The 15,795-nt window shown below is 33.6% G+C and overlaps 2 protein-coding genes and 1 pseudogene across 2 annotated transcripts; 1 reads left to right on the forward strand and 2 right to left on the reverse strand.

Moving 5' to 3' along the window:
- Positions 1-1,511: 1,511 nt before the first annotated feature.
- LOC123918588 (ubiquitin recognition factor in ER-associated degradation protein 1-like) lies at positions 1,512-2,913 on the forward strand. Its single transcript, XM_045970662.1, has one exon. The coding sequence runs from the start codon at positions 1,556-1,558 to the stop codon at positions 2,477-2,479; it is 924 nt and encodes a 307-aa protein (XP_045826618.1). The 5' UTR covers positions 1,512-1,555; the 3' UTR covers positions 2,480-2,913.
- Positions 2,914-3,026: 113 nt separating this feature from the next.
- On the reverse strand, positions 3,027-5,954 carry LOC123918589 (annotated as a pseudogene).
- Positions 5,955-9,266: 3,312 nt separating this feature from the next.
- LOC123918590 (ATP-dependent zinc metalloprotease FTSH 10, mitochondrial-like) lies at positions 9,267-15,590 on the reverse strand. The gene is made up of 8 exons (XM_045970663.1): positions 15,218-15,590; positions 14,907-15,135; positions 14,749-14,820; positions 14,132-14,271; positions 12,417-12,890; positions 11,548-12,315; positions 10,856-11,083; positions 9,267-9,871 (listed from the first exon to the last, which is right to left on the reverse strand). Exons 1-8 carry the CDS (start codon positions 15,266-15,268, stop codon positions 9,395-9,397), a joined length of 2,439 nt encoding a protein of 812 aa, XP_045826619.1. The 5' UTR covers positions 15,269-15,590; the 3' UTR covers positions 9,267-9,394.
- Between the last annotated feature and the right edge of the window lie 205 nt (positions 15,591-15,795).

Below are 15,795 nucleotides of genomic sequence, written 5' to 3' on the forward strand. Positions count from 1 at the left end.
AAAAAGATAAAGGACTTAAGTGGGAAAAAATAAAGATAAAGGACTAAAGTGTTACAAATAAATAAGATAAAGAACCTTCAGTGTAATTTTGCCAAAATTTAAACATGATAGATTAATTTTATACTATCATGTCTCTCTATACGGCGCACCAAACGGATCCTAAAACATCAAATTGACAGTTAATTAGAAACGTTAAATTTGACAAAACTGAACAATTAAAAAAAACGGAGGGAGTATATATTTATTTATTTTTAATGTGAGGGAGTATATATTTGGAAAACCAAAGTTTCTTTTTTAGTACATAACATATTAATTATTATTTTTTTACATAATATATTAAATTTATTGGAAAGAAAATGTGTGAAAAAAAATAAGAATTTATTGAGAGATTAAAATTAGGGTTAATAGAAAGATAAGGTGCAAAATTACACTTTGTTAATTTAGTGTTACTATTCTAAAAATACTCTTAAAAAAGACGAAAGGAGTATATTACAATGTTTTTATTCAGTATTTGTTATATCTTATCTTTAAAACCTAATTTTAATTATTTATTACTTCTTTATCTTTTAGCGGCATATTCCAATTTAATGTACTGTGTGAAGCAACAGTGTTGCAAAATATCAATCTTGATTGAGAGAATGTTATGAGACAAATATCTCAATTGATAAGATTAACCATTAAATTTAAACCAACTTCCGGTGAATGTAGATTACTTTTAAAAAATGTAATTACCGTGAAGCCGACTGATGATTTGATTGTTCCTATTTCTTTTTTATAAAGACTGTCTAATGACATTTTTAAAGTTAAGAATGAATATTCACACATAATTGGTATAATGTTTTTCTTTCTTGCAATGAATATTCAAAGTATAATAGTATTTTTTATTTTTGTATTGTCTTGTTATTAGTAGTAGATACTAATAAATTAAGATATTGATATTTTATTAAAAAAAAATATAATTGTATAACCCTTCAAATCTTTATATGAAAAATTATAATAAATCTTAAAATATCTTTTTTTGGTAAGGAAATCTTAAAATATCTTTTTTTGGTAAGGAAATCTTAAAATATCTTTAAATAAATAAAAGATTGATTGGGCTAGGCTTGAAAAAGATTTTTTTTTTTTTTTCTCTTTCTGACAAACTTATAAATACGTGGAAGTAGGTTAGTTTTGAAACATCCGCAGTTTCTTCATAAAATTTTTCCCTTTGTTTGTTGTGTTCTCTTTTTTTTTAAACTTAGAAGGTTAACATCATCTTGTTGCAAAGCTCATTATGACTGAGGATTTGCATGATCATTTGCCTGAGGAAGAGGATCAGAATCATAAGCAGGATGATGATCAGTTGAGTGAGGATTCACTTTCTGATCATATGTCTGATGACAATGACGATAGTTGGTTTCCGGAGGAAGAGGAAGAGGATCGGATTAAGTGGAACAAGAATTTGTCCGAGAATCATGATCAGTGGAACAAGAATTTGCCCGAGGATCAGAATCAGTGGAATGAGAATTTGCCCGAGTATCATGATCAGCGGAATCAGGAGGATTCTTGTGATTATATGCAGTATGCTTGGCAGATTGAAGTCTTTGAACATGTTTACCGCTGTTTCTCTGTCTCGTCTCTTGGAAGGCCAAATCTTGAAAACGGTGATAAAATTATCATGCCGTCTTCAGCACTAGATAGCCTTGTGCGTTTGGAAATAGAATATCCAATGCTATTTGAACTGAACAATCCTTCTGCTGAAAGAACTACTCACTGTGGAGTCTTAGAATTCACTGCTGATGAGGGGATTGCATACTTACCAAATTGGATGATGGAAGATATGCTCATAGAGGAAGGAGGCATTGTGTCTCTGAAAAGCACAAGTCTTGTGAAGGGAAAGTTTGTCAAGTTCCAACCTCACTCCAAAGAGTTTTTGGATATCACTAATCCAAAAGTCATGTTAGAAAAATCATTGAGGAGTTACTCATGTTTAACAACCGGCCGCACTATAATGATTCCATATAACGACAAAAAGTACTACATTGATGTGGTCGAAACGAAACCTACTCCAGCAATTTCTATAATTGAAACAGATTGTGAGGTTGATTTTGCTCCACCTCTTGATTACAAAGAACCTGAGAAGCCCTTGCCATCTGATTTGTCTGATAAGGAACCTCCGCAAGTTGAAGAAGAGACTGCAACAAAGACTCCCGCGGTGATTCCTTTTAGTGGTTTTGGAAGGCGTTTGGGTGGAAAACCATCGACACAATCAGTTGAGCAAACTTCCACTCCAATTCTCAAGCAGCAACAAACTGAAAATACCATGAGTTCCAACAGAACTTCTGGAAAGCTTGTTTTTGGATCAAAAGCTAATGCACCTAATGTTCAAACACAGCCAAAAGCTTCTCCAAAAAGTACAAGTCAAGATTCATCATCTAAGAAGACAGACACCCCACAATTCCAAGCTTTCTCAGGAAAGAAGTATTCATTAAGAGACTGATCCTTTGTAGGGTTTTTTATTAGCTGTTTCTTTTGATATATGACAGACAGTTTATATTATTTGACATGGCTTAGAGCTCAAATTCTGATGTTACTTTTACATATCCATGTTTTTTCTTTTCAGTATATGATGATTATTGCCTTGCAAAGTTTATAATTATCCCATTTAACAAATAATATCAATTGAAGTCTTTTAAGCCAAGACATTTACTCGATTCGTACTAGATTTCATGTATGAACGTTTTCCTTCCAAAGCCACATGCTATGCAAATATGGTATAATTCCATATTTCCATTACATGACGGGATGTTTAAATATTATCTGAGAAATCATTGCCCTAGTTAAGAATAACGCGCAATGTGTTTTCTAGAAAAACATTACTGCACTTATATGGTTGAATTAAAAGAAAAGACCAAAAATTGAACAAAAGATTTGCATTCAGATATTTCAAAATTAAATGGAAAAAAAGGGTGAACACACTGTATTAAGCTGGTTTTCTGTGTTTCAATCCACACAAAGCATAATATATAGATCGGGCAAAAGAAACCTCACTCAGAACACCAGAACAACACCTTCATAGAAGTAGAATGGTTTAAGAAATTGCATTATATAAGAGATACAGTTAGGGTGATAAATCACATTGTTTTCAAACTTCAAGCTTCAAGCTATGAATAAAGATTCACATATATAAATTTAATAACAATTACATAGGTGCCGCCATACCGAATCTACCACAAAGAAATCGTAGTGGATAAACTTGTAAGCTATGCTTTTACTGTTGTTTCAATTGCAACCTTGTAGTTGACAATCTCATGCTTCTCATCGGCTTCCCATAGCTCTGGAAAGGCCTCCCTGATATTATGGATACTCTCTAATGCATGATCCACTCCTGTACTGCGCACAGATGTTCCCACCTGCATCCATGTGGCATTTGGAATAGACATTTAAATTCAATTTGTATATACAAGTTATTTTAATTGTTAAGTGATGTGTATGTATTTTGAAGTGTTGCTATGTTACAACCAGATTGCAGAAAGAAAAGAAAATGTCTGGTGTCGCGACGCATAAGTTTTTCTGCATGACCTTCACAAGTTTTTATAATTAACAAACAAAACTTTTACAAGTTCCATTCAACTGGCTGTTTTTTATTGGATAGGAGAAAAGGGACATTTGATCATCATCCAAATATAATTCTTCTAACATTAAATCTTTTTTAATCATAAAAAACAAATACAAACTAGGAATGGAAATATTTAATGTAGACTTTGATCCTAATACTCTTTTTTTAAATTATCTAATTCTAATACTTATTAAATTGATGTGTTCAAACCAAATGCAAATAATATTTGTTCATTCATCAGTAGCCGGACCACTTACCGCAACCGTATGGAGGCCCAAACGTTTAGCTGTCTGTAAATTGCGGAGACTGTCATCGAAGAACAACTGAAAAGAGGGAAACAATACAAAAAAATACCGAGTTAATAAATAATATCATCTGTCGCAATCATGTCCTATCTATTTGAAGTATTATTAAACTAGTCTTTAGTTTCCAAAGGTACCGAAGTATTATTGCAAATAAAGGTGTGTATTATAATTGAAGACAAATGAAAAAAGGATAATCTATTAACGAGGAATAATCTTCAAAGGGTTAGCCTATTAATGAGGGAAATATATGTCACTCTTACTGTTCTTTGAGGGTCAATGTCTGCCAACTTGAAAGCCTTTTCAAATGCATCTTCAAAGGGTTTACAGACAACTGGTGTCTCCGGAAGCACCAAATCAGAATCAGGTTGGCGTGTGTACTCACAGAAATCAAAAATTTCACAGCCATCTTTATCATTAGGAGGATTGGTTCTGTCAAAGGAATTAAGAGTATCAAAGCTTATAATTCTTTACAAACAGTCCTCCAGTCCAAGCCTTTGAAGCACTCTAATTGCATGTCCTGTGTCTGCATTAGTAAAAAGCTGCAAAAGGGAAACAGATAATACATATATTATCACACACATGCATACTACAAAAAGAGACTTGCTATCAATCATTTATTACTTTCGTTGTTAAGAAAATAACAATGAAACTTACCACTTTCCTAAAAGGAAGGCTTTGCAAAATGCCCTTGAGAACGGGGTCTGGTTTCAGTAGATCATATGGCAATCTCCCATGAACAGAACTGTTCCACACAAAATAGTGTTATATGCTACAAATACCTTAAAAATAAAAGGACAAACAAATGCAATGACAACTTACCTATGAAAGTCACTGTAGTCAAAGTCATAGCCGATTGCCTGGCAAGAAGACAACAGACAAAATGATAAGTTCATTAATTATCCTATTAACATAAAAAAGTGTTTTCAAACAATTCATTCTAAGGTTGATTAAATTAAATTAAATTGTACCCTAAGACCAGCCATTGTTGTTCCATAAGTCTTATATAATGTGTGGCACAACTCGGGAACTTTATCAGCCTCCATTCCGAGCTTTTGAAGCATATACTCTGCAATACACCAACATTAAATAAATAATTTACATCATGATTCAACTTCAATACCAATTTACCAAATAATAACATTAATATACATATCTAAGCCCTCAAATGTGGAAACACCACAGTGATATAATCCATTACCTTCAATATTTTTTGCTGTTTGCGCTGAAATTCCAGAACTAAAAGGATAAAGTGTGTCATCAATATCTGTAATCATCAAAAAAGAAAAAAATTAGGAACATTTATGTAGCATCAACAGTCACACGACACTTTATATTGAAGACGTGTCTGATGTCTAACACTATTCAATCACAAACATTCAACCACTTCTATTAAAGTTGTGTTAGGTGTCCAACACGTGGCACAGACACACCGAAACATGGTTAAATTCAACTAGATATGACACTAACACCATTGTATGTTTCATATCTGGTGTCGGTGTCATATCTGGTGTCAGTGTTAGTGCGGTTCATACATACAATAATACAAACATGAAAATGAAGCCTGAAAGAGAGAAATATTAAAGGAATTATTATTACTTTAAAGACTTACCAAACAAGAGACAATCATATTTTGGGTTGGAAACTTCCTGAAACTTATGCCCGTTTTCCATTTCAACTTAACTAGGCAAAATTATAACTAAAAAATGCAGTTAGTTAGAAAATGAATAACCTTGTTTCCGAACATAAATAAACGAACTCATGAAATGTGAAACAGTTTAGTATTGTTGTTTGAAAAATGTTAGATTGAAAATGAAAAATTGAGAAAAAGAAAGGGTAATGGTTGATGCAGAATTGCAGATCTAGAAATCAGAAACGATGCATTGAGAAACAATAGAGAGAGGGAAAGAGTAAGAAGAGTTACTAGTAAGTTACAGAAGCGAAATCGAGAAAGAGAAGAAATGCAGAGCGTAGAGAAGAGAATGAAGATAGAGTGGAGGAGAATAGATTAGAGGGAGAAGAAGGAGGGTTGTTTAAATAGGAAGAAAAAAAATAAATAAATAAAAAAGTGAAACAGCGTGTTTGAACGGAATAAAAAAAGAAAACGTTTTGTGGAGTCGTCTTAATCAACTCTTCAAATGAATACAGCGACAGCGTTTCAATAATTGAATTGAAACAAAATAAATCTAGAACTAGAATAATACAAAATCATTTCTCAAGTTAAGCATCTCTTTCTTACCTCCCAAATCATGTGTCTGTCAATTTGAATCCGGTGGAGCGGATCCTCACGAGGATAGTTCTGTTTGGAGTTCTGAAAACAAAGATTTTATCCTCGTGTGGATGGGGATGGAGGCAAAAATATCCCCCCCGGCAGGCACTTTGGGGCGGGGATCGGGGACGAAGCATCCGTCCCCACGGATTCCCCGAATCCATCCATATAGACACTATACATTATTATTAGTATGATTATTAATAGCCAAATGTTTTTGCAATGTTTTAGTATGATTATTAGTCCATTCCCCGAACTGCCATACTTTGCTATGGAATATTTTGGCTGTTAAGTTTTGTATGATTATTAGCAGCCAAATATTTTTGCAATGTTTTTTGGTTATAAATGCATTATGTGATGTTTTTATTATTTAAAAAAAAGGTGCAAAATATTTTTTTTTTAAATAAGATAGAAAAAATAACGTCATACTACCGTCATAATTTGACAGAAAAATATAGAAATTTTGTTAATATTTGATATTCGTGGATCTTCGCGAGAACCGTGGGGATCTGTGGGGATGGCGACAAATATTTCCCCGTGGGGACGGGAATGGAGGCAAAATCTCCCCTGCATGCACTTTGGTTTGGGGCGGGGAACGGGAAAGCTTCCCCCGCATATTCCCTGTCCTGTTGACATCCCTAGTGTCTCTTCACATCATCATTATTTATTCACACGTTTTTTCTATAAATAAATATAAAATTAAAAAACATAATTAAATTTTTTTTACTATCTCATAAAAAAAAATTGAAGAAGCTAAATTATTCATCCAAATTGGCATTTATGATCATTGAATCTAAGATCTTAGCGCATTCTCAGGTTCGAAGTCAATATTACCGGACAAACTCAAGTGTGTTTCATAAAAAATAAAATTATTTATTGTTTTTATGAAATCACTTGTCCTTTTTTAGAATTTTAAACTATTGAGTTTTTTTTTTTTTGTGATAAAATTGAGTCTAATTTCATTTTACATAATCAGTTTATAAGATGAGAATTGTTCATCTGTCAAATGAGAATTGTTCTACTTGTAAAAATAAAGGCTTAAATGCAGTTTTACCCCCGCTATTTTAAAATGCGGAATTTTACCCCCCTTATTTTATAATTTGTTGGATTTTGTCCCCCCACCAAAATTTTGCACAATCTGCTTCTGAGCCTCAAGTTCAAAGCTTCGCACAGAACTCAATTTGGATCAATAATTCCCCAAACTAGTACCGAAACGACCGCAATCGAGTTAGTTTTCCACAAAATCAAACCCCACTAAATTTGGAGTTACAGAGAGAGATTAATTACAATTTTAGTGAAGGTCTGTTCAAATTAATTATCATATGGAACTACTACTGGTATTTTCGTCATGCCTCTCACCCTGTAGCTCATTTTTTAATACTACTTACATGTATGGAAAGCTAACGAAATTACCCTTGTTGGCACTTCAATTTCGTCGAATTTGGAGTTACGATGCGTTCGGTAGACGATGTTGAATTTGAAGATCACAAGTAGATTTCTGCAGAATTAGTAATTGGACAGACCTTCACTAAAACGGTAATTAATCTCTCTCTGTAACTCCAAATTTAGTGGGGTTTGATTCTGTGGAAAACTAACTCGATTACGGTCGTTTCGGTATCCGTTTTGTGAATTATTGATCAAAATTGAGTTCTGTGCAAAGCTTTGAACTTTAGGCTCAGAAGCATAATTTTGTGCATAATTTTTGTGGGGGGGGGGGGGCAAAATCCAACAAATTATAAAATAGGGGGGTGAAATTCCGCATTTTAAAATAGGGGGAGTAAAATTCCGCATTTTTCAAAACATATGGGGTAAAACTGCATTTAAGCCAAAAATAAATTTAGATTATCTATCTAATACGAGATTTAACATTTTTTTATAATAATCTACATTATTTACTATTTTCATCTATTCCTCTCTTTACAATAAATAGTAGTACTATTAATAAAATTATAATTGATTTTTGAAAGCATCAAATATATATGAATAAAAGTATTCTACAAAAGCAAACACTTAAGAAAGGAGAATTTTTTTTATAAGAAAAGAAAGGAGATTTGGTCAAGAAAGAAACGGAATAGATTCACATGTTCTTTAATTTTGATTTTGATGAAATATATCCCACGTTCTAAGAGTTTGTTTTCTTTTATTTCTAAAAGGTAGTTGTGTGTGTCAAACCAAAAAAAAAGTTTGTTGTAAGAGTTAGTAAAGGTTATATAGTCAACAAATAAAAACAAAATAGTAAAGATGTAATTTAAAATGTAAAATGGATTCAAAAGTTTTTAAGTTTAATGTTTGTAATAGATTAAATTGATCATTTAAATGGATACAAACTTTTGTTAACTCCAGTTCGACTCTTTTGAAGTTTACAAATAATTCGAACTATTTTCAAATTGAAAACTTAATATACATATTCGGTACACACTGAAGTTATTTGATTAATTAATGCTTTGAATCAATCTAATGTCATCTTGTTTACACACTGTGACTTAATCAAATTCACTTATCATCAAGTTTTTTTTAATGAGATTCGGAATTTAAAAACATTATCACGACAATAGCTTAAGTTAGGTACAACAACTACCATATCTGTTTATCATTTTAAAAAACGATATTCGACCCTTTTAGATCAATTGAGATATCTCCTCCATATACAAAATTGCAGAGAATAGTTTTGACTTAATTATACTATTAACCCACTAAATTTCACATGTTTGATTTTGACCCCTCAATTTTTACCTCTTTTCTAAATTGCCACCTCCCACTCATACTTTTACCAAAGTTTGAGATCATGCGTATTTTTTTTGAGAGCAAGTCATTCATAATTTTAAGGCTAAAGACACCAAGTCTGTTTATCTATAAGCTGTTGGTCTTGTACAGACAGGCAAACATCAAATGGAGAAAATTAAGCTGTTTATCTATAAGTTGTTAGTCTTGTAAAGACGCTGCTAGTTAGCATTTTCCGAAACTTAACAGGCCATTAAGAATTTTAGACCAGAGTTGTTGGTTGAATTGACAAACACATGCATGCACTATCGTCCATTGACAGTGCAAGTGAGGCAACAGAAATAGACATGGAATTGCTTGTCTAAAACACATGTAATTAACAAAAATCAGAAACGAATTATTTTTATTTAGCAGTTATCGTACAAGTTTTGTCCAAATCAGAAAAATGACAAAATAAGATTATCAATTTCATGTACAATAGGTAACAATCATAAACTTACTCAACTATGTGGGAACAACCGCAGGTTCTAGAGGTGAAGACCCACCATCATCCTCGGGTTCATTGACGGTGGTTTCTATAACTTTCTTCTCATCTTGAAACCCTAGCTTATATGTATCATAATGAGTAGGTTCAGCACTCTTGAAGGGTCGCTCTCCCAAGACTCGAACCAAGTCCTCTTGGTGAAGTACTTCGTTTTTTAGCAGCAACTCTGCAATTTGAGCTATTTTCTCCTTATGTTCCTCTACAAGCTGTAAGGTATGTTCATATGCTTTGTTCACCCATTCTCGGACTTCAGTATCAATGATTGCACCAGTTTTGCTGCTGTATGGTTTGGACATCTCAAACGAGTCCTCTCTTTGAGGGAAAGAGAGGAGGCCCACTTTATCGCTGAAACCATAGACAGCTACTTGGGCATATGTCATCTTCGTCACTTTCTCCAAGTCATTTTGTGCTCCTGTAGAGATTGTCCCGATGAGAACCTGCCATAAAAAAGGACAGAAACCATCATTCTCATCTCATGATTTACAATATTGGGGCATCTGCGATATGAGTGCATATCAAAGAGGGGTTCTTTTTTTTTGGTGAAACTGTATTATCAAAGTGATATAACATTATGCAATAATGAGATTTGCAAATGAAAAACTTGTAACGAATATTGAGGCCTAACTCATCCTTACAAAACCGGCTTGTAAGGTGAGGATTGCCTCCTCTTTATAAACTCTTCTCAAGAGTCCTATCTATCCGATGTGGGACTAAATCCCACCGAGTGTTGGCCGCTAACACACCCCCTCACGCTTCAGCCCGACGCAATGGGCCTGAAGCGTGAATGATGTCGGAAGCCCAACGATAGACCCGATAGGATCTGATACCATGTCACAAATATCGAGACCTAACTCATCCTTACAAAACCTCCTCTTAATTATAATTATCAGTTTGTTTCTAGAATAAGGAAAACAAATCAGATATTGATTTGTTCTATTTAAATGTAATTATTTAGTGTAATTACCTGTATAACCTTGTAACCTCTATATATACAAGAAATAGCAATGAGAAAGGCATGAAGTCAATAATTCTTGACAAAACTAAGATCCGCTTACTTTTACTGTGAAAACATTTTATATTTTCATTTCTTAAAATCTGTGTTAGTTTTACTTGTTAACAAAGAGAAAATATTATCTTGCATTTTCGGAGAAAAAAATGAAAATGCATCATCCCTAGCTAACATTTTGTCTTCTCTCCATCACAATGACTCACTTTAAAAGTCTCTTATATTCTTGTTAACAAGTAAACTAACACAAAATTTAGAAACGAACATTTTTCACAAAGTAAAAGGCCCTAAATAAGTAATGCACAAAAACATATTGAATTTTTTCAATAGAAAGATCACCATCAATCATCGGAAAGCAGTGAATTAAAATTAAATGAAAGAAGCAAGTAAACAAAATGGGAAATGATGAAACAACCTTCTCAGCAGCCCGACCACCAAGGGTCATACAAGTCATATCAAAAAGCTGCTCCTTTGTCATGAGAAGATTCTCATTAGGAACATACTGGGCAAACCCAAGAGCTGCTGTTCCGCGAGGAACAATGGTTACTTTCAACAATGGATCAGTATGTTCCAAGAACCAACCTGTAACAGCATGACCTGCTTCATGGTAAGCAACAGTACGCCTTTCCTTCTTACTTATTACCTAGATAAGAAAGATGAGTATTTTTAGAGACTATAACTAGTAATTGAAAAAAGGAAAGTGGACAAGTTAAATCATTTTCAGGTCACTGTAGCATATAATTCTCATAATCATGATGTCTTAGATTTCAACTACATAATATAAACTGTTTTTGCATATTAGGTACACAAAACTTTGAAAAGATTATTGGAATGTGTAGATTGTAAAAAATAAGTGCAGAGAGTTTACTTATAACAAGCAATAATTCTCGGTTACAATTATAAAGAGCACTTTTTTATTCAAAAGTGAATATCACTACATTTTTCAGTCAAAATAGCTTCTCATATAATAAGTAATTTGTTTTTTTTTTTTTCAATATCTGACTGTTTTAGACAGCTTAACAAGCCACGCCCTGCAAATATTTAGTTTTATTTTAAAAAGGTGTTTTTTCATATAGAAAGCAAACAAACAGGCTTTTAAAGGCCTACCTTGTTCTTCTTCTCCAAACCACCAATGATCCTATCAACAGCCGCCTCAAAATGATTCATTGTGACTCGTGCTTCATTAGTCCTTGCAGCAATCAGAGCAGCTTCATTGCAAACATTAGCAATGTCTGCTCCAGCAAATCCTGGAGTAAGGGCTGCAAGCCTTTGTGAATAATACGAAGGCTCTTGATCAAGTTTGATCTTTTTCAAGTAAATCTGAAATATCTGGTCACGACCTTTGATGTCGGGGATATCAATTGATATCTGGCGGTCAAAACGCCCAGGCCTAAGTAGGGCATTGTCTAATATATCAGCTCTATTTGTACCTGCTAGCACAACAACTCCAGCAGTAGTTCCAAAACCATCCATCTCCACCAACAATTGATTTAAAGTACTTTCACGCTCATCATTTGAACCAGAGAAACCTCCACGACCCCTTTTCCGACCAATTGCATCAATCTCATCAATAAATACTATACTGGGAGCGCACTGCCTAGCTTCCTGAAACAAGTTTCTCACCCTGGACGGTCCAACACCGACAAACATTTCCATGAAATCAGAACCAGATATAGAAAGAAATGGCACACCAGACTCCCCTGCAGTTGCTTTTGCTAAAAGGGTTTTTCCTGTGCCTGGGGGACCCACCAGAAGAGCACCTTTAGGAATTTTGGCACCAAGCTCTTCATACTTCTTAGGATTCTTGAGGAAGTGCACAAACTCCATAATTTCATTTTTTGCCTCATCACAACCAGCAACGTCTTTAAAATAGACCTGAGCAAAATGAATTCAAATACGAAAATTATTCTCTTAAATGAATTGAAGCTAAATATAAAAAATATTAGCCATTATTTGTAGAAGAATAAGTTACCAACCTTATTTTTGGCATTTTTGTCTACTTTATGAACAGTTACTTTTCCGATGTTAAATAATGAACGACCACCCTTACCACCAGCGCCGCCACCAACACCAAATCCACCTTGCATTCTTCTTCCCATAAAAAAGAGAGTTCCCAAAAGCAACAGGGTTGGAGCAAACCTCATCAACTCCTGGTACCAAACCATTTCAGAAGAATACGTAACAGGTACAAAATCATGAGGGTCAACACCAAGGGCTTCTTGCACTTCCTCTAATTTCTCCTCAAAAGACTCGACACTTCCAATATTGATCGAATATTTATATTGACCACCAGATCCCTTTGCAGGAAGGTTTCCTTGGAATACTTCACTGTCAGTTTGATCACGGGGAGAGCTCCTCACATATATTTTGGCAACTGATTTGTTGGAGACAACAATATGATCTACTAATCCTGGTTCCAAAAGCTTATTTTTGAACTCCTGAAAGCTAATCTGCAGATAATCAAATTATGATCCACATTAGCAAAATGATAGTAATTAAATGAACTACAAAAGCCAGACAGAGATAGAGTCATCTCATTGCTACGAGGTGTGTGGTTCAATTCACATAAAAAGGCACCCTTGGGACAAATAAGATATATAGTAAAATGCTATGAAGACAGGATACTTCAAAATTTGAGAAGTACTCATACCAGAAACGTATCGGATACCTGCGAGATATGTGTGAATACATAACCTACAAGTATCAAAATTATTTTATTTTTAAAAAAAAAATATTTTACCAAATATGTAGTGAGTTAAATACACGCGGATATGTATTTTAGGAAAGATGGAGGGTATAAAAAATGTGAGAAAGAGTTGTGGGACATCAGTGGAGATGTACATAACTCGATTTTAGATGGGGTTGGACTTCTTGAATTGGCAGAGTTGTCTCTTAATGAACCAAACATAGAAGTCATGCTTTTTATGGATAAATAAGCATTAGACAATAATTTATTCAATTGGATTGTTGGCTATTGCATAGAGAAAAAAGACTTGTTTTGAGTTCTTTTAATGATATTTTTGTTGATATCCATCCTAACATAGGGATTAAATATATCATAATTTAGACAAAAACTCTACAATTTTTGTTAATATCACAAAAAAATAATGTAAATTTTGATTGTTATAGTATTCTACATGTATATATATTTTTTTTTTTGTAACAATTTTGTTAACATATCTAGGCCGTATCATATCCTAAATTTCAAAACTTTGACATATCTACATATCCGTGTTGGATCGCACATGTACTACGTATTCGAGCTTCATAGGTGAAATATCAATAATTGTTCAAAATCAAGGTAGGAAAAATATATCCCAAAAGTATAGTATTCTTATTTAATAGACCTTCAATAAAAGTTGTCAATCACAGAAGCATAAGGCTCATTTCATAGATATTCACATATCAATCATAAAATTGCAGTAAAGCAGTGACATCTAGCCTCTTAGAATTTGGGTTGGGCTTAACTCATCTTACAAAACTGACTTATAAGGTGACAACCGCCCCCAGTTATAAACTTAAGTTCATACACACACCCACACACACACACACACACACACCCAGGACTGGACATCTAGAGCGTGACCCAAGTGGTCCGATAGCAGTGATTTCTCGATTCAAACCAACTCCCCCCACATAAGCAAATTAAAATAACAGTTGGAACTTTCAACATGTTTGAAGTTAGGCTCACCTGTTGCTGCTCACGAGGACCAAAAGAATAGGATGAAAGAAATAGCCCCATCACCAACAATGGGGTGAGATAATTTTGAAATTGTTTCATGAAAGCTTCTTGAAAACTTCCTTGATCATCAGTGTTTGACTTTGACTCCTCTGAAATCAAAGCAAGAATTCAAGTGTTAAAAAATTATTGGTTGTACCCCATTTATTACAAGATAAAAAGGAACTCAGACGCGTGATTAGTTCCCACACACACCTATAAATACCTCAAAATTAAATCAGTACAGACGAAAATCATATGAGTAAGAGTTGGGATTGGAAAATGTTATTCAGAATCCAAAATCACCCATCTAGAGTGAAGTTGTAATTTAAGTTTGAACCCAACACTAATTAGGCAAGACAAACATAAACAAAAGGCAAGTAAACCAAATCCACTCCATGAATCCTCAAGCTCTAAAATGACAAAAAAATTGCATACAAATTTATAGCAAATCAAGGATGACAAAAAGCGCCATCACTAACACATTACTCATCACATCAGCTACAGCAACAGTTCTCAAATAATTTACAGTGACAGTTTCCCAATTCACAATGAAACAAGGTACAACACCAATATTTCAATTTTATTACCTTTAGACTCATTTTTTTTCTCTTCTCCCTTTGGAATTTCCTTCTTTTCCTTGGGATAAAAGTTTTCATAATCTGCCAAAAACAAGAAATACTAATCAGAACACTAACCGAAGCACACATTAACATTAAGACATAACAACAATGAAACCCTAACTTACTCTTTTTCTTTGGTGATTCACTGGAAAACAAACGAAGAAACCTAGGGTTTGCGGCAATAGATTTAAAATCAGACAAATTATTAGAAACAAAACCATTATTGCGAGCTATTGCAGAAGTTAAATAACTCTTGGAAAACCCTAATCCCCCTTCAATTCCTTCAGAATAGACATTTGTTCGCGGAACTCCAGAAAGTAGCGTTCCCAATCTCGAATCACCGTGCAAGAAATTCTACATGACCCAATGAAAAGGAATCATCAAAGTTAGAATCTTTGTAAAAGGAATGAATCGAATTGAAGAAAAAAGTGCTTACTTTAACGCGAGAAGAACGCGATAGAGAACGCCCAATTCTTGAAAAAATCATGCTTTGAAGAAAACGAGGTTGTTATTGTTATGAAAGAGGAACAATACAATAGTACTAGGAATAAGTGTATATGTAAATAAAATCTTTGTTGAAATTGAAAAATCAGTGAAACAGATTATTAGTAATTAGATCTGAAAATAAGAGAAATACGATTATGGTATTTGTAGGTGTTTGGGTAAGAACGTAATAAAGGAGAAAATAATAACATCACGAGTGATTTAACGATGTGTTTGGTTTGGGCCCAAACGACGTCGTATTTTTCTATAAAAAAGCACGTTTTGGGGTCAACAAAGGTGCACGTTGGCTTGTTCTATATTGTCTTGGCAAACAAGGTAGTAGCGCCCACAGATATTATTCTTCCTCACAATCACAATGAACAATTTTTTTTTTTTTTAAGAATACAATGAAGTGATGAACAATGTTTTAATTTAGGACAAAAATCAGTCATAATTCATTAGTATAGTTTTTTTATTATTTATATTTGTATAAATGAAAAATAAAAGACTGTTCTAAACTATTCTAAATAG

The sequence above is a fragment of the Trifolium pratense genome, linkage group LG3 (assembly GCF_020283565.1).
Source record: "Trifolium pratense cultivar HEN17-A07 linkage group LG3, ARS_RC_1.1, whole genome shotgun sequence".
Lineage (NCBI taxonomy): Eukaryota > Viridiplantae > Streptophyta > Magnoliopsida > Fabales > Fabaceae > Trifolium > Trifolium pratense.